General features: G+C 42.1%; 1 protein-coding gene across 1 annotated transcript in view; it reads right to left on the bottom strand.

The window, feature by feature from the left end:
* Window positions 1-23238, bottom strand: part of poln (polymerase (DNA directed) nu) — a 103890-nt gene that overhangs the window by 7594 nt on the left and 73058 nt on the right. The window contains exons 15-20 of the mRNA XM_042342212.1: window positions 23030-23144; window positions 17457-17539; window positions 14182-14313; window positions 3697-3807; window positions 2202-2280; window positions 590-657 (exon numbers count right to left, since the gene is read on the bottom strand). Of these exons, the coding sequence (XP_042198146.1) occupies window positions 590-657; window positions 2202-2280; window positions 3697-3807; window positions 14182-14313; window positions 17457-17539; window positions 23030-23144 (588 nt within the window). The remainder of the gene's footprint in view (window positions 1-589; window positions 658-2201; window positions 2281-3696; window positions 3808-14181; window positions 14314-17456; window positions 17540-23029; window positions 23145-23238) is intronic.

Raw genomic sequence — 23238 nt, 5'->3', positions numbered from 1 at the left:
GTAGCCTTTGAGTCAGAAGGCTATGGATTGAAACCACAGGTCAGGACTTTGTGCTCATAGTTCTGGTGATAAACTCCTTAGAAGTTGATCATATTCGAAATGAAAGCTTTAACTGCACTCAGCCAATAGTTAGTGACCTGAAGGCTGGGGATAATAATAATCCTTGTATTTGATATAGCACTTCATCACGTTGTTGAAATATTTCAAAGCACTTCACAGAATATATTGTAAAGTGTATTTGTGGTCAAAACGCGGCAGCCAATTGCGCACAGCAGTGTCCTACAAACTGCTGTGGATTGAGTGACCAATTATTATTATTTTTTTGGGAGGGATTATTACTCGTGGAAAACGATCCAATTAGCCAATCGACTAACAACTGGGTTCCTACTTACTACTAGGTAAACAGAGGCATGTGGAGTAAGGAAATTTGCCTAAGGTTTGCCCTGCCCAGGATTCAAACCCAGGTCCTCTCGCTTGTGAGGCGAGTGTTCTAACCAATACGCTACAGAACTCCAGAGTATAGAATGACTGTATAAATACAGTTAGTGTATAAATTATGAAGACAGTTTGGCTTTTAAAATAAACACACCTGCTAATTCCTGAATCTGTGAATCTTCAACTTCAAACAGCAGTTCATCATGGATCTGAGCTATCAGCCTGGAACAGAGAATTGAAGTGAGTGCATGGGATAGAATCACCTATTGCTGCAATGACATTGCATTAACATGCTCAGCACAGACCCACCTGAATATTGAAAGAACTTACATTATGTAGTATCCTTATTGTGTTCAAATATCTCAAAGTGATTTAAAAGTACTTACAGTTAAGCTCAGCGACTGTGTGTTTGTAGGCAAACGCAACATCCAATTTGCACACAGCAATGTCCCACAAACAGCCACAAAATGAATGACTAATTCTATTTGGGTGATTGTTGAACAGGACACCGGGAGAAATTCCCTTCTCTTTTAGAATAGCGTCATAAGATCTTTAACATCCATCAAAACAGCCAGACGGGAGCTCGATTTAACATCTCATCCAAAAGATAGCATTTCCGACAATACAATGCTCCCAATACAGCGTCAGCCTAGACTGTGAGTTCAAAGTGGGGCTTGAACCCACACAGTCTCACCAGGAGGCCAGAGTGCTGAGCTAAGAATCTTGTACTATCCAGCAAAAATGTTAAAGTACTGTAGCAGAGAATAAAGGAGTTTTGGTTGGACTTTGGGACCAGATACTAGGGGAAAAAAAAATTAATTCAAAATGTAAAACTAGAGTAATTTGAAATGATTGATTAAATCAGGCTGAAGCCACCCTCACGTTGGTCTTCCAGTTCATCCGCTATTTCTCAGTCAAAAGTAACTTAATTGCAGGGAGTGTCAGTACTGCACTTCATCCAATCACAGTTAAAGGAAAACAAGAACATAAGAATTTACTAGGCCAAACAAGACCATGGTCCATCTAGTTTGCCTTCCACCATCCTGGCAGTCACACATACATGTCGTGTCCCAAACTATAATATATATTATGTATTATATTGTAAGAATATTACCTGTGTCCCAACTAACTCAGCTTGGACCTCCCATGCAATCCTTCCCTACCTGGGACTTATTCCACTAAGCTTGTGAGGTACTGAACTTCAGCCACAAAGGACACACTGCAGGATCATGGGTGGGGGTAGCGGGGGGAGGTGGGTACATGAAAATACAAAATACCAACCATTCCTATTACTGCTACAAGCTATTTCTTAAATTAAACCAGTGTCCTGGCTCCAACCACCAATCCCAGTCACCTGTTCCAGCTCACGATTACCCTCTGTGCAAACTGTGCCTGTCCTAAACATGCCCTTCAAAACAATGGGCAGAGATACACCATTAGCTGCTCCAGTGCACACAGACACTTTCCCACAGCGAGAGTGAAAATCAGAGCAAGAGGAGTCTGCGTGTCACTGCCTCCTGGTATGTCTGCAAACTAGACTTAAAATAGATTCAATGTTATTTAAAATAAATATCATTTCAATTTATACTTTTGCTTCTTTCATTGTAGGTGCATGCTGTTTTTTTACATACAGTACAAAACGATTCTTTTTCTTCTCTTCATCGACAACTTACTTGCTCCAGGATTTAGATTGAATTCATCCCAGCAAAAAACAATACACCAGAAAAGCACACAGGCTGTGAATTCTGCAATGTACAGCTCCCTACCTGGCAGTGAGAGAGGAGGATGAGGTGATACACGTGAAGACTTTAATCATTGCCATTTTGCACAAGTCTGCTGCAGATCCTAAAGGTGTCATGAATAATGTAGTGCAAATCAGCGCCAGTATACATTAGAAAATAGAATACGTTTTGCACACAGAATATCAAGGCAGTGTATGTACCAATGTACTATGTACCAATGAAAATAAGGTTCAGTAACATTGTTTGTTACACGTTCTACTCCTTATTGAAAAAGGCCCTAATGAGGTCCTTAAAGAAAACATTTCTAATATCAATAAATCTCCATTTTTTAAAGCAGAATTATCTGATCATGAAACATACTTATCTCATTCTCTCCCTTCCAATTACATAATTCCTTGGATTCATGCACTTCTTGCTCATTTTTTCCATCTTACGGTGTCTGACACACGTGGAAAACCACCTTCATGCTTAAGAGTCTCCAAACCTCCTTAGTCTAGAATGGAATGTGCACTCTCTCTCCCCAGAGAGTTGCACCATATTTACCTATTCCTGAGGAATTTAGGCACAGGGGCTTGGGGAATCCAACAACAACAACTTGTGTTCATATAGGGCCTTCACAATCCCTCCATCTTTTCCTCTCTTAGCTCATCTTCAAATCACATCTGCAGTCTTTCCTCTTTGACGGTGCCTTCAGGCACCTCCCTGGTCTTTCAGGATTGGCATCAAGCCTTACTGTTAAGTACTCCGAGACCTTCCCCTGTGAAGGGGTCTATGCAAATGGTTGTTGTTATATATATTAACTTAACATAGAATACAAATCAAATTACATTTATGTAATGCTGTTCACGTTGAGAGGATGTCACAAGGTGCTTAACATTGCTAGTAGGACGTGAGCTGGGGATTGCAATCAAGGGTTGTGGGGAAACGGGAAAGATGACCAAAAGTACAATCCAAAAGGTAACGTTTTGAAATGGGGCTTGAACGGGGGTGGGGGGGGGGGGGGGGGCGAGCATCAGAAGGACTCTAGGATGGAGTTCCTGAGAGTGGGGGAAGATAGCTAAAATACATACATCAAACTGTACACCAGGAAGTGTGTTTGAGTGAGCATTTATCTCCAGCTATTTTTAACCCGCTCCCTTGACACGTGCGGAAACCCATCACCATGCTGAAGAGTATCCAAACCAAACTGAGAATTCCATACATTCCACCTACACGTGGAAATCCCAGAGATAGATTGTTTGAATGGAATGCACTCTCTCTCGCTGGAGGGACACATCCTGGTTACTTAATTCCGGAAAGAACTAGGTACCAAGTTGACAAAAACCAAGGCTTGGGGACCCCAATTTTAAAAACACCAGTTAAAGTTTGTTTCTTTTTTGTTGTCCTCGTTTCCATTTTTATTTCCATTTTGAGTAAATTATACTTTATTTTAACCATCTATTGATTCCGAAGGAAATCGATACAACAGAAACCTAAGGATGAACTATACATAGATACAACACTGTAATTGTTTTTTTACCTTGTACTACAAAGTTGACGGCCTGTCTTTCCGCCTGTGCTCGTAAACTACAATCTTGGGAATTGATGTGAGGCAATGGTCTCTTGCGTCCCATTATTGAAACGACATAACCTAATGAAATGTAGTGCCAGAGAAAGATGGAAATCTATTACAATCAGCATCTCTGGAGCGTATGATAAAATATATTATCCCTCAGAGTTGTTTGACAGTTTGCATTGAAACTCAATAGAACAAAAGTAAATGGTAGCATTTAATAAAATGCCTCAGGGAAAAAACAGGGTATAGAAAACCTCTAATCCTACAGCTCGTTCTCACCTATAATAATAATATTCCTTGCATTTGATATAACGCCTTATCATGTGGCCGAGACGTTTCAAAGCGCTTCACAGAATATACTGTAAAATGTAGTGACTGTGCGTTTCATAATGTGAACTATCTTCCCTTTAAAAAAAACTAGCAACTGAGCACTGGGGAGATTTGATGGAGAAAAGCATCAGAGAATGAACCATCTGCAGAACCAATTTGAGAGAATTTTGACCAATTTGAGAGGAAAAGAATTTTGCAGTTTTAAAGTGCCTTATCATATTAAAGCACCGCACAAGTAATTGCCATCATATATAGTGACTTTCATTTAAGACCTGTACAAAAAACAGCTTAAAAACTTGACACGAGTGATTATTTTCCCCAAAATTCTGTGTCATCGTAAACATCAAGGTCTTAAGGCTAATACAATGGAGAATTTCGGACCCCAGGAACAAAATGAACCTTTCATGCGGTTTCCCTCGAGAGGCCTGGCAAGCAGAAGCTTTGCAGATGACAGAAATCCAGTCACAAATAGTTCCACTTTTACTGAGCTCCTCAGTGCAAGGCCCTTGGCCTTTATCTATTTTTTGACAAGAATAATTTCCTTCAGCTGGACATTTAACAATGCTTCCTCCTTACAAACACAAGTGGTCCCACAGATCTGTACTCTTTGTTGCGCGATTGAGCAGCCGAACTTTGCTTTCAACCAGAATGTGTTGTGAATAATTATTGCACTGAAACAGTGACATACTTGTCCAGTTTTACAAACAAGTGCAACGCTTTCCCTGCCAGAATATTCTGGTTTACAGAACGCTGACATCTTTCCAGCTTGGTCTTATGTATAAAAATGGGGGACAATAGCTGTTTGTGGAGTTAAAGGAAAGTCCTTCGATTTCCTTTTTGCATGAGAATCATTCACATTGGCTCAAAGTGGAAGGGGCTGTTTTGGCAATTTGGATATAAAGTGATGTCACGGCTTAGAGGCTGGCGAATAAAATGGAGAGGAAATCAAATTAAATAGATGGGAGTTTTCCACAAACTAGCAAAGAAAAAAAGGATCTAAAATTGATCTGTGATGGTTACAAATTGCATTGTTAGGTGTCAGCCTGGCTCAGGGGTAGCACTCATCACCTCTTAACAACAACAAAATTACATTTGTATAGAGTCTTTCATGTCCAGAGGATGTATCAGGCGCTGGACAATCAGTGTTTCGGACCCGAGTTGGGGCTCGGAATCAGGGAGGGTGGAGAGCATGGAGGGAAGGAGGGTGACCGAAGGCACAGTCGAAGAGGAGGGTCTTGATACGGGTCTTGAAGGAGGCAAGGGAGGGGGCGAGGCGGAGGGACTGCGGGATGGAGTTTCAGAGGGTGGGGGCAGAGTGGCAGAAGACCCGCCCACCAAAGGTGGGATGGGCGAGGTGGGGGACGTGAAGCAGGCTGGAGCCCGCTGAGCGGAGGGAGCGGGCAGGTTGGTAGGGTGTTAGGAGGCCACAGAGGTAGTGGGGAGCAAGGCCATGGAGGGCTTTGAAGGTGAGGACCAGGATCTTGAACTGTATCCTCTGTGTGATGGGAAGCCAGTGATGGTTATTTTTAGAGGGGTGGGAACGGTGCCGGTGGACAGGGAGAGGTTTATGATGTATGTGAGTAGGGGTTGTGAGTTGAAGCCCTGAAATGAGCTCACATTGCGGATACCACTCCAGTCCAGGGCAAGAGCAGGGTTGGAGATGTTGTTTTTCAGATGAGATGGTGTCCTGCCCAAAAATCCTCCAGATAAATTGGTCATTCATGGCTGTTATGAAAATTGGCTGCTGTGTTTGCCCACATTCACTACATTTTATAGCAATTATCTGTGAAGCATTTTGTGACACCTCAGTGTCAAAGGCACTTAATTATTATCAAAAGGTATTTACATGTTAGAGATAGTGCAACATGACACATACATTTCTTAAAAAAACAATTCTGCCACAAAAACATAAATAAATGTAAAGAGAAATAAAGAAGGGTAATCAACATGACAACCCATTTTTAGACCAATTTCTCCAAGTCTTTCTGTACTCTCAGGTCCAATTGAGAAAAGGCCCTTGGCCTATTTGATTTCCAGCATCCAGAATAGCAACCCAACCTTCTTCCAATTACAGCACCAATATCTGTTTGATAAATAGAAACCAGTTTCCTGGTCTCTACCATCCTTTCTAGTAACATGTTCCAACGGTTGATTGCCCTCCATGTTAAACTAACTTGTCTCTTCCTTACAGTTAATGTGACACATGTGTATCCAACAGAAAAAGAGACATTCCCAAATCCAAGTGCAGCTAGTTTCTAGGTGCCCCTTACAATGGGTTTGAGTACACACTGTCCACAAAGTCCTCTGATCCCCTGTTAAAAAAAACAGCGATATAAGTTACGGAGGAGCTGAAGCAAGATGTCAGAAATGCATTTCACTCCATCATGCTACCGAAGATGTCACATGAAACATGGCAACGGATTATTATCTGTCATGAAAATGACGGCGCTCACTCTCACCAATCCTCTGCACGTCTAAATACAGTTAAAGACTTGTACTGAATACAATTAAATACTTCTAAACACAACTATCACCATTCTTCCACTTGTTTCAGGTGTACATCAGTGCACTGTAGAAAAAAAAACATGTGGATAACAGACTTTGTACAGGTTCATCCTGTAGAAGTCCACGAACAGTGCAGGAGTACTGTGAACCCACGCTATACCAGAGGTGCACCCAGTTTCTGGTGATGACTCGTCTTAAAAAATGGCTGACTTCCTTCCGGGTCACCAGGCCACAGCTGTTTCCTCTGCACAATTTTACCAAAAATTGCAGAGAAATTTGACAAAGTTTGCAGAAAATTGCGGGGGGTTGTTTGGTGCTAATGAAAGGCACATCTTACTGCTAACCTACAGTTTTTTCACTTCATTCATAAAAACTAAACATGAAGAAATAACACATCATAGATTATTGCAAAAAAAAATAATTCATACTTTCTTTAACAAAAACTGGATGGCCCACTTGTGGGGGATAAAACAGCAGCGCAGGCCCGAAGGACTGAATGTTCAGTTTCCACCCTGCACAACATTCAAAAGCACGGAGATCTGCCGAACACCAGCATTGCTCACCATGCTTGCTAGTGTCCTGACTGCGGGGTTCCAGGAGGTCACAACCTCCTGCCTGGTCCACCACCACACATAGATACCCAGAGAGATAGAGATATACACTGACTGACAGGGAGAAACACACACACACAGCCTCAGAAGGAGAGATACACAGACACTCACAAACGGAGATCAATTTGTTGATGACTGTCAATAAGACCGAGGCCTTCCTTGGCTCCCATCAGCGCCTCCATACCTCAAGCACTGACAGCATCACCTTTCATGAATGCACTCTACACCTCATGGAACCAATACAGAACCTCGGCATCCTGCCTCAACTATCCTTCATCCCCCACATCCATGCCATGATCCGCCTTCCCCCATCTCAACATTGCCTGGCTCTGCTACTGTGTCTCACGGGAAGCCACCAAGACCTTTATCCACGGTTCATCACATCTAGGCTCAACTACACAAACTCACTGGTTGTTGGCTTCCCCAACTCCTCCCTCCACAGGGGTCAGATTATCCAGAACTCTGCAGCCTGTGCCCTCTCCCACACCAGGCTCCATGACCCCATCACCCCCATCCTCACCCGGGTCCACTGGCTTCCCATTACACAGAGGATATAGTTCAAGATCCTGGTCCCCACCATTAAAGCCCTCCATGGCCTTGCTCCTCCCTAACTCTGTGATCTCCTAACCACCTACTGAACTGTCTGCTGCCTCTGCTCAGCGGGTGGACCTTCAGCCTCTCTGCCCCCACCCTCTGGAACTCCATCTCACAATCCCTCCACCTCAATCCCTCCCTTGACTCCTTCAAGGCCTGTCTCAAGAGCCTCCTCTTCGACCGTGCCTTTGGTCACCTTTCTAACCCTACCCTCCTCCCTTTTCACCCCACCTGATCCCAACCACCAGCTCGGGTGCTGATCCCTGTCTATCCAGTGCCTTGGGACGTCTTCCTGACGTGAAAGGCGCTAAACAAATGTAATTTGTTGTTGCTGTTGTTGCCCAGCTGGCTGTGTAAGCAATTTGAGACTTCCCCCTGACATAAAAGGCTTTACATCAATGTAAATGTTATAATAATAATAATAATAATCCTTGCATTTGATACAGCGCTTTTCACGTCGGGAGGACGTCCCAAAGCGCTTCTCAGAACACACTGTAAAGTGAATTGACCGTATATTTGTGGGCGAACGTGGTAGCCAATTGCGCACAGCAATGTCCCACAAACAGTCGTAGATTGAAAATGACCAATTTATTATTGGTTTTGGTTTTGGAGGGATTATTTATTATATTGGAGGGATTATATATTATATTAGTTATTACATTATATCTTTGACCTAAAGCTTATGACTTTATCACAATACTTCACTGATAAAATTGTTTGTGTCAAGGCTGTTTATGGGGCTTTGCTATGTGCAAAATTGGTTGCCATGATTGCTTATAAAGTACACACTGGACTTTACCATAAAATCCTGTGAAGCACTTTGTGACGGTTTTGACGTGATTAGGCGCTTTATCAAATGCAAGGATTATCATTATATTATTATATTAAATCATAGGAAAATAAAGCCATTTAATGTCATCATTTTTCTCTATTGTAGAGTACGAATAAACAAGAGAAAAGAGACCATGGGAACTTAATCATGTGCTGCAGAACAAAAAGACTTGTTGTTGGTAATACAGAGGAGCAAAGCTTTACTTGAGCTTCGATCAGGAAATCACTAGTAAATGCTCACTGCTCACTCTTTATTTTCATCTACCATCTCGGTCACAATAGGAATTCTTGATGATTCAGAAAGAAGCAGATTCCGAGTCATCAATAAAGTGAAGCTGCAAGAATTGTGCGTGAGGAGACACACAGACACACACACACACAAAGATCTCTTGGGTCTGTTCTTCAGTGTCAGCAAACTGTAGGCTTAAGTTTAAATGATTAAAAGCAGTTAATTAGCTGTTATGGGAATTAGGTGGGACACAGCTATGCTTGATATGGCAAATATGGCCTGATACTTGGAATATTATAATAGTAGTAATAATAATAATAATCCTTACATTAGTTATAGCGCTTTTCACTTCAGGAGGATGTCTCAAAGTGCTTTGGGACGTCCTCCCGACGTGAAAGATGCTCTATAAATGTAATTTTGTTGTTTTTACAAGATATTTTGTACACTGGAGTGACATGTGTTTTGTATTCTAAAATAGAAGAAAGGAAGAGTCCTGTAGTGTAGTGGTTAGCGCATTCACGTTGCAAGTGAGAGTACCTGGGTTTGATTCCTGAGTGGAACGAAAACTTAGGCAAGTTTCCTTACTCCACACGACTCTGTTTACCCAGCTGTAAGTAGGAACCTGGTTGTTAGACGATTGAATCCTTTCCTGGGTAATAATCCTTTCAAAATATTTTTCAAATCCTTTCAAATCATAATAATTTGGTCATTCAATCTACAACTGATTTGCTGTGCGCATTGTTTCACCCAGAAAAATCCACAGTCAATCCACATTAGAATATATTCTGTGAGATGTCATAATGACAAGATAAGGAGTTAAATTAAATACAACAATTATTATTATAGAGTATAATGAGGCCATTTTGAGGCTACAGATAAACCACAGAATATTACACCAGCATACACGCTATATCAAATCCAAGCATTATTTATTTTTATTTTATATAAGAATATCTACTTGGCTTCATTTAAAAACAAACATTGTGAAAGAATGAACTTGCATTATTATAGCACCTTGTGAAGCCAAGACATGTCATAGCGCTTCACAGGTGATTACTGTAATCACGCTATCCTTCTCCACCGCTTGTCCTCCCACCTCAACCTTCAAGGCCCTGTCCTTGAGTGGTTTAGGTCGTACCTCTCCCACCGTCTTCATTTTGTTTCCACAAATGTTTTTTCCTGTCTCGTGTGGTGTCCCTCAGGGCTCTATCCTCGGTCCCCTCCTCTTCACCCTCTATATGCTCCCCCTTGGTACATCATCCGCAGACATGGGGTTAACTTCCACATGTATGCGGATGATACCCAACTCTACCTTTCCTCTTCTACCCTCAACTCCACGACCACCGATGTCCTGACAGCTGACTGTCCGACATCGAGTCCTGGACGAGAGACAACTTTCTTCAGCTCAACGTGCGCAAAACTGAGGCCCTCCTGATTGGCTCACGTCAGCGCCTCCGCACCTCAGGCGCTGACAGCATCAGCATCCAAGGCTGCACTCTCCACCTCTCAAACCCAGTCAGGAACCTCGGCGTTTTGTTCGACCCTGAGCTGTCCTTTCTCCCTCACATCCGCACCACAACTGGCACCGCCTTCCATCACCTCCGGAATATCGCCAGACTATGGCACTACCTCACCCCTCACGCTGCTGAAACTCTGGTCCACGCCTTTATCACCTCAAGGCTGGACTATGGGAACTCTCTCCTCGCCGGCCTTCCCGCCACCTCCCTCCACACTGCAGGTCATTCAGAACTCTGCAGCTCGTGTACTGTCCCGCACCAGGCTTCGGGACCACATCACTCCCACCCTCGCTCGCCTCCACTGGCTCCCCATCCCCCAGAGGATCGAATTCAAGATCCTCATCCTCACCTACAAGGCCATTCACGGCCTTGCTCCCTCCTACCTCTCTGACCTACTATCCCCCTACCTACCTGCCCGTACCCTCCGTTCCTCTGGCTCCGGTCTGCTCCACATCCCCCGCCCCAACCGCCCTACCATCGGTGGCCGGGCCTTCAGCCTCTCAGCCCCGAGGCTCTGGAACTCCATCCCCCAGTGCCTTCGCCGCCTCCTCCCTTTCCTCCTTCAAGGCTGGTCTCAAGACCTTTCTTTTTGACCGTGCCTTCAGCTCCCCTCTCAACTCTCTACCCCCTCTCGCCCCTCCCTTCCCTCCCCTCACCCTGACCATTTCCCCCCTCCTCGCTCCCTCCCTTCCCTCCCCTCATCCTGACCATTTCCCCCCAATGCTCGGTTCCTGACCCAACTGTCCAGCGCTTTGGGACGTCCTCCCGACGTGAAAGGCACTCTATAAATGGAATCTTGTTGTTGTTGTTGTGTAATAACTGTTTTGTAGGCAAACGTAACAATAACAACTTGCATTTATATAGCACCCCTCATGCAGGGTAGCGTCCCAGAACACTTGACAGTGGGGGAGCACGATGCTGCGCTGGGGGAAGGTGACCGTAGGCACGGCGAAGAGGAAGGTCTTCAGGTGTGACCTGAAGATGGGGAAGGAAGGAGAAAGGCGGAGGGATAGAGGAAGAGTGTTTCAGAGTTTCGGGGTGTATTGGCTGAAAGTGCAGCCACCGATGGTGGAACGGAGGGCACGAGCAGAAGGCCGGAGCCAATCAAGCGGAGGCAGCGGGTTGTGGGTTGGGGAGTAAGCAGGTCAGAGAGGTAGGGAGGTGCAGGGCATGAAGGCATTTGAAGACGAGCGCTAGGATCATGAAATCACAATACTTCACTGTTGCACACCACAAACAGCCACGAGGTGAATGACCACTTTATCTTGATAATTGTTGGTCAACACATAGTGGATTCTTTAACGTCAACCAGAACAGGGTATTGGTTTAATGTCTCATCTGAAAAGTGGCATCTCTGGTAATGCAATGCTTCTCCAGCTACTGCACTGGATACCAGTCTAGACTACCAGCTCATGTCCTCACATTCGGTATGAACACATAAACGTCAGCCTCAGTTAGGAATGCTACCAGCTGTCAGGCTGACACATCTAACACAAAGTGGTTGTGCAGTGTAATGGACCATGTTCCACAGTAATTAGATTATGGACTTGCTTGCTAACCTTGCTAACCGTGTGCTGTGCTCCAAATCTACTAGGTAAACAGAGGAGTGTGTGAGGAAATTTGCCTAAGGTTTCACTCCGCCTAGGAATCAAATCCAGGTCCTCTCGCTTGTGAGGCAACCACGATGCTACAAAGAGCATAAATAGCATAGGTCCAAAAGTCAGCTTGTTAGCCCCAGCTTCAAATGTAACCCATTTGTACGGTTTGATGAAGATTTCAACTGCAATGGTTAATTACAAGTGAACCAACTTCAAGATGAAATACTATTTTAATATACAGTATAGTTATTTGATTGCAAAGCTAAAACCAAATAACATCTCACTCAAAAGTGAGTAAAGTGAGCAATTACTCAATTTTATTGCATTATGAGGGACATTTTGTCGCTCTAACAATTTTCATTGAATAAGTAAATCAGAAGGATGTTTAGAAATAACAAATTTAATCTGGCAATGAACAACTGTGGGGTTGCTAAATGAACGTAGGTCAAACATTGCTCCTGGGTTATTTTACATTACATTAAGGCACAAGATTTTTCTTTAGTTAAAAATGTAATAGACACCTTTTATAAATTACCATATTTAAAGTGATAATACATTACATACTACAATGTACTGAGATGCTACCCTGTGTGAAGGGCATTATATAAATGTATGTTGATGTTGTTGTAGTATGGGATCTTTAACTTACCACTTGATCAGGTAGACAGGACTTTGGTTTAACATCTTACCTGAAGGACGCTCCAATGTAGTGTTGGAGTGCCCTACATTGTCGGAGGTACCCCAACACTGCATTGGAGTGTCAACCTAGACTGTATGAGTTCCTGTCCCAACATGAGACTTAAACCCACAACCTTCTGACAAAATTGAGCCAGACTGACACTTTTTCAGTAAATGTTGCTATTGTAGATACCTCTATAATAGAAAAATACCTCTATAAAAGGAATATTTTGAAGTGTTTTGGGCAATTGATTGGGTAGGTGAGATGGAAGATAGATCAATAGATCAATTGTCTCCGCCAGAGACAATTATCACAAGGATAGAATTTGTGATTTTTAAAATAATAACCTTTGCCTTTGATGTAGCACCTTATCACATAAATGAGATGTCTCAACATGCTTCACAGGATACTGTAAAGTGCATTGACTTGTGTATGGGTGAAATGCAGCAGCCAGTTGCGCACAGCAATCTCCAACAAACAGCCATGGAGTGAGTGGCCAATTTTATTTTGGGGATTGTTGGCGAGGACTCCCTTTTCTTTTCGAATAGTGCCATGGGATCTTAAACATCCACCTGATCAGGCAGACAGGACCTCGGTTTAATCATCCGAAGCACGGCACCTCCAACAATGAAACACACCCCCTTTTTATATCTAATATGGCACTGGTTGGGGCTGAAGATCCCTATGACTTGTGGAAAACAGTTTCTTCCTACCGCTCATTTTAGCATTGTATCTCAAGCAAAGAAATGCAAGTGCAACAAATGCAAATCCAGCAGCTGTATACTAATTTGTTTAGTGTTTAAGTTTATTTTTAGGCCACTGTCTGGTAGAGCGGCACAAAATCACCCTCTCCCCTGCTTTCCTGATAAAGTTGAGACCTCGGGCCTAAGCTAGCAATGATGTTTAAGTGATATTTGCTTAAACCCCTTAAAGTTTATTGTATTCTGGAAATCATATCTGACGATGAATTCATCCTCTGTAGCGTGAAGGGAAAGATTACCTGTTTTGGTGAAGGCGATATATGCAAACTCAATTAGACTATGAAGGGATTGTGTATAAAGTATATAAAGAAAGAGTAATCCAAGAATCACAGTCACTAAGCTTTACAGAAAAAAATAGCAATAGTTCATAAGTACGTCACTTAACATATAAACATACAGTTGTATTACTCTAATTATAACAACTATTTTATGGTGTCTGAGTCAAGCAAATCCACAGGCTGAGGACAAACCAACCAGCCTGGCTCTTTGGCAGCACGTGGAGAGGCAAACTGCTCACCTATGACAGGAATTCCCAAGCCTACGTGTTTGCCAACCGGAGCCGAATACTGTCTGGAATTAGATAAGTCGGGATGTGTCCCTCCAGGGAGAGAGTATGTCTTCCGTTGCAGACAGAGAAATTTACATATGTAGATAGCATACACATGTTGAATTTTCAGTCTGGTTTGATTACTCTGAAGCATTGTGATGGGTTTCCGTATGTGTCAGATACCCGGCTGATCAAAAAAAAGCTTTACACATCTGGAAGGATGTTTAAATTGATTATTGAAAAGTACCTTGCATCTGGCATTGCTGAATAGTTTTCTGTGTGAAAGTGCGGAGCCCCTTATACTTCTGTAGAAAGTTTTCACTGAACTGACTGGCTTGGTTTGCAGGAATTCCTAGCCACTCTGACAGACGTCCCTTGCCTGTATGGCATTATAAACGAAAAGATTAATACGAAATAACACTGATCAATGCAAAACCTATAGCAATTTTGTAAAGCACACCACAATGAACTGCAGTTACAAGCGTGCGCTTGCATTTTTATGATGGCATAATGTATCAAAAAGTTTCAAAATGGTCACAGAAAATTGTCAATCCACTTTACAGTATATCCCGTGAAGCGCTTTGAGATGCCTCAAAATGTGATAAGACGAATACAAGGAGATTATTATTATCATCAGACACCAAAAAATTAAATCCCTTTTAATTCTTGTTACGGCCTCAGCTTCCATAAATATCCCGACACTATTCAAAAAGGTGTTACACCTGATGTCTTGGCCAACAATCCTCCAGATTAAATTGATCATTCACCTTGTTACTATTTGTTGGATATTACTGTCTGGTATAGTATTTCTGTCACCAGTCACTACACTTTATAATAATAATAATCCTTGGATTTGATATAGTGTTTTTCATGTTGGGAGCATGTCTCAAAGTGCATGAGTTCAATTCCAGGCAGGTCAGGGCGAAACCTTGGGCAAGTTTCCTTACTCCACACAGAGCCTAATAATAATCCCTCCAAAACCAAAAACAATAATAAATTGGTCATTTTCAATCTACGACTGTTTGTGGGACATTGCTGTGCGCAATTGGCTGCCGCGTTCGCCCACAAATATACAGTTAATTCACTTTACAGTGTATTCTGTGAAGCGCTTTGGGACGTCCTCCCGACGTGAAAAGCGCTATATCAAATGCAAGGATTATTATTATTATTATGAGTGCTACCAACTGAGCAGGTTGACACCCGATTCACACTAATTACATGTAAGTACTGAAGCCCTTTAAGACGTTTCAGCATGATCCGTCTTTATTAAACAAATGGGAATTTCAGCCTGCAAAATCATCGTTTAATCTGACTGGCCGCCCAAACTCTCTTTAATTCTTCTTCAATTGAGTCCTTTTCCAAGTTGACCCAGTTCTGTTAAGATTACCAGGAATACCCTCCCACTCACCCACCATGTATGTATGTTAATCACACATTTAGTATCCAGAGCAGTTGTCAAGTTTAGATCTTTACAAAAGACAAGCATGGGGCCCACTTGGTTTCAGGGGTCAGCTTTTGATAGATGTAGGTTTCCATTACGCTGACTTCTGCATAATGCATTTAACAATTATAAAAGGGCACGTCTTCATTTACTTCAATTTTCATCATAGAAGCAGCTGAATACGTCTTCATTTACTTCCATTTTCATCATAGAAGCAGCTGAATACGGTCTCGTTAATCTGATCCTTCGGGGCCTCGTGATAAAGATTGTAATAAGAAAGCGGAGTAAAGTTTGCCATGTTCCATATCTATTGATGGGGTTAATTAATGACCACTAGATGGCAGGACCACCCTGCTCGCAAGTGGTTCCTTTTTCACAGCCAACGTTCACCGTGTTTTTTTTGTTTTGAAGCAGATTTAGGTTTTTCTTTCCCTAATGTTTATTTTCTAAACTTGATCTGCGAGGAAGGGCAAAAGTTGTGCTTGCCTCATCTAAGGATTAACTTTTTACTTTTACTGAAAGTCCCGAGATGAAGGGAGGAATGGGTTGGGGGTTTCCTTGGCTCCAAGCTGAAGTCTATGGCAACAGAATATCAATCAACTAGCCAGCCAGCAACCCACTGACCACTCAGGAAGCCCTACACATATCCAGCTACTCAACCATTCATCCATCAAATCAGCCATCAACCTAACTCTTGCCAACCTGCGCCTAATACTTTCCGGAATTAGGTAAACAGGATGTGTCCCTCCAGGGAGAGAGGGCGGATTCCATTCCAACGATTTATCTCTGGGATTTCCATGTGTAGGTGGAAGACGTGGAATTCTCAGTTTGGTTTGGATACTCTTAAGCACGGGGATGGGTTTCCACATGTGTCAGACACACGGCCGACCAAAAAAAAGGCACTAAACAAGCCTACCGACCCATCCACCAAACTAGCCAATCAAATGGCCAGCTAGCCAATCCACTACTTGGCTATCTTCTTAAAAATATGGTGACTGATCTGCATTATAATAATAATTATAATAATCCTTACATTTTGTAGAGCGCTTTATCATGTCAAAAGGACGTCTCAAAGCACTTTACAGGATTTACTATGAAATAGAGTGACTGTGTATTTGTAGGCAAACGAGGCAGCACAATCATGCACAGCAATGTCCCACAAACAGCCATGAAACTAATGACCAATTTTATTTGGGGAGATTGTTTGCATTAAATGGAAAGCTGCTGAGTTATTCGGCTGTCTGACCTGAGACTATGTGACAATGTCATCACTCCTCCCACTCAGGAAATTGCAACCCTTTCAACCAATGATCAAAGTGACCTTTATTTAATTAAAACTAATCTAATATTGATAAAAAAAAGTATCTTTAAACTTTGTGTAGGCAAAATAATTTATAACTCTGCCAGTAAAGTAAAAAAGGAAATAAATAATGTAAATAGCAAATGAATAATGTTGCTTTCATCAATTTGTAATAAGGGTTCATGTATATTTCTTCTGCAAATGTCCTCCTTTCTGGCACGTTTGAAGAATTTTAGCATTATAGTATTTTAGTAATACTTATTTTAGTAATATTTTATAACTAAATTGTAATAAAGTTTTCTTATCATACTTACTTTGTAGCCTTTGAAAATGTGGGTTACGAGATCAATCATTGAGCTGTGAACATCTCATTCCCACCCCTTGCTAACATTCATACACAAACACACATACACACATAAATATAATAATAAAGTCTCTTTCTTTCCCACACTGGCTTTTTTTTGTTTGATCAGCTGGATGTCTGACACATGTGGAAACCCATCACGTGTTAAAAGGTATCCAAACCAATTATGTATGCCACCTACATACGGTATGTACATTTCCTTGTGTCTGGAATGGGATGTGCACTCTCTCCATGGAGGGACGCATCCTGCTTATTTAATTTTGGAAAGTATTAGGCACAGGTTGGCAAGAGCCAAGGCTTAGAGCCTCCAGAATGTGTGTGTTGGGGTACGGCTGGAGTCTAACCAGCTAAAACCGTACAGCTTGCCATTGAGTGGCAGTGCTCTGGATGGACAAGCACTGGCTCTGCAAAGCTCACCTGCTCCATACACAACAGCGTAGACAATTCGTTTGGTTTGCTCTCGATCGGCATTCTTCACTTGATCCACACGGACACCTTTCCTACCAGGACCGAATGAAGAAAAACAGAAATTCATTAAATGACAAACTGTACCTGAAATATTTTTTTCCATTTGCCTAAATGGCAATATAACGTTTACACCAATAAAGAACAGCTGAACTGGTGATTTTGCTTTGATTTTTGTTGTTTAAGGCAAAAATAAATTTACTTCTAACAGGTTAGGATATTATGCTAACCATTTGTTCCATATGGAGTCCTGTAGCTCAGTGGTTAGAGCACTCGCTTTGCAAGTGAGAGACCTGAGTTCAATTCCAGAGAGGGCGAAACTTTGGGCAAGTTTCCTTACTCCACACAGAGCCTAATAATAATCCCTCCAAAACCCAAAACAATAATAAATTGGTCATTTTCAATCTATGACTGTTTGTGGGACATTGCTGTGCGCAATTGGCTGCCACGTTCGCCCACAAATATACAGTCAATTCACTTTACAGTGTGTTCTGTGAAGCGCTTTGGGACGTCCTCCCGACGTGAAAAGCGCTATATCAAATGCAAGGATTATTATTATTATTATTATTATAAAATAAAATATAAATATAAAAGCCGTGCTTTCAGCCTCTAGGCCCCGAAACTCTGGAGTACTCTCCCTCATTCCCCCCATTTTGCCCCCTCCTTCCAGGTTGTGCCCGAAGATCTTTCTCTTCAACCATGCTTACAGTCACCTCTCCCCTCTCTCCGGCTCGGCGTCATGCTCCGCCACTATCAAGCGCTCTCAGACACTACCCAGTGACAGGGCGATATATAAATGCAACTTTTTGTTGTTATAAAGAAGAAACGCCCGCTCCTGGTTTCTTCATGTAAAGTAATATATTCCCATCTATCCGCTGATGAAAGTATAGCTCTTACATATTTTAATTTGTTTGGGTTGTGTGTAAAATTGATGAAGGTAACAAAATTATTTGATGAGATCTAGAGTCCCCAGCTTGGGACTTTGAGCACCTAATCTAGGCTGACACTCTAACGCAGTGCCGAGAGCACTGCATTGTAGGACGTGCTGTTCTTCACATGCCATGTTCGACCAAGATTCCCTGTCTGTCTGTTCAGATGAACGTTAAAGATCCCAAGGCTCAATTCAAAAATAGAAGGTTGTGGCCAAAGGAGGTGTCTGGCAGGAGGAGTTGGGCATTCGGAGGGTTGACCTGACACACATCCAGGGTCCAGCAGGTTTCTCTATTAGAAATCATCTTGTGAATATCAATTATTTCCCCTCTCACCTTTCCACGTGAACATCATTAAAGACATTCTTTTCCGGGGGTAATAAAGATATTCTAATCCTCTCTAAAAAAAAGGGTTACTCAATCCACTGTTTGTGAGGCACTGCTGTGCAATTGGCTACCACGTTTCGCCCACAAAATATCCAATTAATTTACAGTATATTCTGTGAAGCGTTTTGAGACGTCTCAATGACGTGATAAGGCGGGTATATCAAACGTAAGGATTATTATTATTATCCCAACCCAAACAAACAAGAATAAAACAGACTTTAAAAAGTAGTGCCCGTCCTCTTTATATTTCTACACAACGTTATTTGTGCCGAGGCACAAGGTGTCGCCGCAGTGCAGAGCACATAAACTAACTGCGACCTTAACACAACGTCTGTGACATGAGATGCGCATCTCATCTCCTCTCATCCTGCTGCATTTGTAGTCTTGCAGCTACAGCTGAGGGCATGTGACCAGGGTTATTGATCAGTCGTCAGTGAGCACAGCAGCAGAGAGTCTAGCTCTCAGGTAGGTCAGCCTCTGTGATACTCTTACGACTGGCTTGAAAAGCACTCCGAGATGCTGTCTGGCATGAAGGGTGCTATATTAATGCAAGTTGTTGTTGTTGAAAATACACCGCAGGTGTACTCGAGCAGCACTGCTTCAGCCATTCCTTCCTAATTCTTTTGACATGGGCTGGCAGGGTTGCCAGTTTTCTGTCTGAAGAGGAATCTGTGTTTACATATTGGATAGCCGCAGCCACCTTTTTGCTGAAGCTGTTTTCGTACGCCCTGGCCACTGCAAAATAACTGCTGAGCCAAATTTTCATCAGCCACTCGCTGTGCGCAGACAATGTTACCATCAAGCTCCAGTGCTCGCTGACACTCAATCAGATGTCAGTCTGGAACACAAGGAGAAGCTGCTCTGTACAAGGTGCTGGGAATCGCTATCTTGGCTGCACTTCTTAAAAAATAGTGTAGAATGACATTAGGGACTATCTCCAAATATTAGATTTGATAGTCTGTCAGTGAGCTCTATAATTTCCCTTCGCTGTTACAGTGCTGCACATAGAACTTGGTAACTGTAAAATGAAACCTTTAACAAAATATAAATATATAAGTATAAGACAACTTGCATTTAAATAGCACGCTTCACTCGGGGCAGCATCTCGGAGCGCTTAGGACAAGCCCATACCCAATGCACTGCTCACTTGTTTACCTGTACCCAATCAAGATGGATTGCATTAGAATCCGAAGTAAATTCCCCTACATTACACAAACAGTCTATGCTCAAAATATCTCTTGGTCTTAGCCTTAAGACCTTACAATTTACAATCTTGGAAAGTCTAAGAACTGAGGAAAACCAGAATCCAAGTTAAGACTAAATTTAAGAATTTTGAAAATTCTGCACAATTAAACTGCAAACCAATAATGGTAAGAATATGAGGCCTCAGAACCTCACTTCTCCTGATAACAACCACTAGTACATGAGTTTCAGCTTGCTTGTTTAAGGCTCATGAGTATAACCTCTAAATAGTGAAGCCCATGTTCGCTCCCACATTACGTTCCGCACATCCCTTACCAGGCTCCACCGGCTCCCATTGGATCCACTTTAAGAACCTTGCCCTGACCTTCAAATCACTTTATGCTCTCTCTCCTCTCTACACATTCAATTCCATTTAGCTCTATTCTCCTGCCTTTATCCTCTGCTCCTCTGACTGGCCTATTGCTTGACTCCACCAACCTTTGTCCGATCATTGCTGACAAAGCCTTTACTCACTGTGCTCCTGTTTATTTTCTGGAACTCTTTCAAAAATCTGTTTGTTTTGGTTCATTTCTCCCAGCCTTCAAAACCCATGCTTCTGATCAACGTCCTCACTTCTCCCTGCTCGGTGCTCCCCAACATATCTGTTAAGAGCCTCTGAGACATTTAGATTTTGTGAAAAGCCCTATATAAGTGCACTTTGTTGTTGAAGGACATAAGAAATTTGGAATGAGAAAAGGCTGATTGATAATAATAATCCATGCATTTGATATCGGGTCTTCGAGACGTCTCAAAGCGCTTCACAGGATATACTATAAAATGAATTGGCAGTATATTTTGTGGGCGAAACGAGCCAGCCAATTGCGCACAGCAGTGTCCCAGGCAATCGTTCACGTTAGGCCATGCACAACTTGCACTATTGTTGATTCTTCCCAATTTATTTAATTCTCTGAGGGAAGTGAATATCACAACTAAATCTTCCAAGAAAATGAACCTAGGATTTCTCCCCGGCTCCCAAAGGCAACTGAAGAGAGACTATGGAATAACAATTCAACATCGCAATCTGCATTATTCAGCAACGCAATCCACATAAAACAACTCTACGGTCCCAGCAGAACATGAACCATTGCATGTTGCAAGCTCTTTAACTGCAAATTTCAGTCCCTTCAATATGCAACTAATGTATTCCGCTTACTTCAGTAATCTGTAATTCAGCAGTCTGACACCAGTATCAATCAATGTACTTCCCCCCTTCATTTACCTATGTATCAATGTAATATATAACTTATCACTGGGCTGTGCTTTTCGCACTCACTCAGGATTTACTTATGTAGTTAATAACAATAATAATCCTTGCATTTGGTAAAGCACCTTATCACATCAGAAGGATGTCTCAAAATGCTTCACAGGATTTATTGTGAAATGGAGTGACTGTTTTCATAGGCAAACGTGGAAGCATTTTTGCACATAACGTTGTCCCACAACCAGCCATGAAACGAGTGATCAATTTTATTTGGGGGAAAACTCCCTTCTCTTTTCGAGTAGTGACATAGGATCTTTAACTGTAGCATTCACTTTTAATTTGTATCCCTAAATGCAACTTTTAATTAGTCCAAATTATTGTCCAAAATGCACATGGAATGATATATTGCAAAATATATATTCGGTGAAAAATTGCGATCTGTACTTTGTCACTTATCTGATTTTGTTGTTGAGTTAAGCTGATATACACAAAATGACCCATTCATGCATCTGCCAAGAGCTCCGTTCGCACATTGTAATGGGGACTAAATGTCAACAGAAGACTTCATATCAGAATGGAACTTCCTTCATTAGCATCACTTTCTTTGACTGTTCACCCAAAGAGTATTGATGACCTAATAATATAGCTTGAAGCTTTAACATAATTACATTGTTAAGTTATTATTTTATGATAAAAATGATTTGCACGTCCGCATTTGTGTGGCCTTGTTTATAACGCTGGAGCTCAAAATGGAGTTTTCCCTGATATTTCTGAGGTAATCAGTACCTTGATAGTATGATGTCCAGAAGCTTCAAATTCCATATAGGCTTAGTCCGGAAGGCCATACCTGGAATTCTTCCCACTTGGCTCCTGTTAACCATGCAAAGCAAACCCCTAAATGGTAGGATGGACCTAGCTGGACAAGCAGCAGGAAGCTTGCTGGATTGTGCTTGGAAGGTTGCATGGTTTTAGCTGGGTTAGACTCCAGCAGTACTCCAACACAGGCTTTGGAGTCCACAAGCCTAGGCACTTGCCATTAGATGAACTGGGGTGTCCCTCTGGACAGAGTGCCCACAGCATTCCAGAAACAGGGAAATTTTCATGCATACCTGGAACTGTCTGTCAAAATACTATTACGTATGGTACTACCTTTCTACATGTGTTGGACACCCGCTGACCCCCTCAAAAAAAATGAAGGCCACTCTATATTAGCTTCAATGTTGAATTAATATTGTTTACTGAGAACAATCTTGAAATCGATGTACAATCAGGGAGACAAAATTTTGCCTGGGTCTAGACTTGGACTTTGTACCTTAGCATTTCAGAATGTGCCAATTTTGGAGAATTTTTTAATTCAGTTTTAATTTTGAAGACAGTTTTCTAAATTTTTTAAAGGAACCTTTGAAAAATCCCAGGTGGAATGTCTCTCCTCTCCGCTTGTCTGAATTAATCACCCAAACGGTTTGGATGAAGGGTATCTCGGAGTAAAGCGTGGGGAGCTACCATGAAATAGAATCAAGTCAGTCACTGGAGTGATCAGATTTGATTGCACAGGCCAGATTTGGGTCTTTGCTCTAAAGATGAACAAGGTAACAGACTGCATGAGACTAGACGGTGCTAATTAACCTCCTCCCAGAATCCTGTATTACCGGATGATTTATTTGCCTTGGTTTATGTGTCGGCTGGCAGGGGGCCAGCTGGCTCACAGTAATTTGGGAATGACTCATATTAAAAAAAAATTCTAAAGAATCAGATATGGCACTTACCACTGACAAGCGAGAATAGAAAAAACATCTGATGTTTCTGGATCTTGGAAAAGTTTCAGCAGCTCTGGATCTGAGGAGAGATGTGCTAGGATACGTAGTTCAACCTGGGAAAAATCTGAAATAACAAAAAGACTGTTGTTACAATCTAGTCTTCTTTTCAGCCTTCTGATAATTCGAGGTGACAAATAATAGATGGCAGCAGCACTATA

The sequence above is a fragment of the Callorhinchus milii genome, unplaced genomic scaffold (genome assembly GCF_018977255.1).
Source record: "Callorhinchus milii isolate IMCB2004 unplaced genomic scaffold, IMCB_Cmil_1.0 Scaffold1, whole genome shotgun sequence".
In the NCBI taxonomy this organism is placed as follows: Eukaryota; Metazoa; Chordata; class Chondrichthyes; order Chimaeriformes; family Callorhinchidae; genus Callorhinchus; species Callorhinchus milii.
Note: the sequence above shows the minus strand (reverse complement) of the source record. Positions and strands in the feature narration are given on the sequence as shown.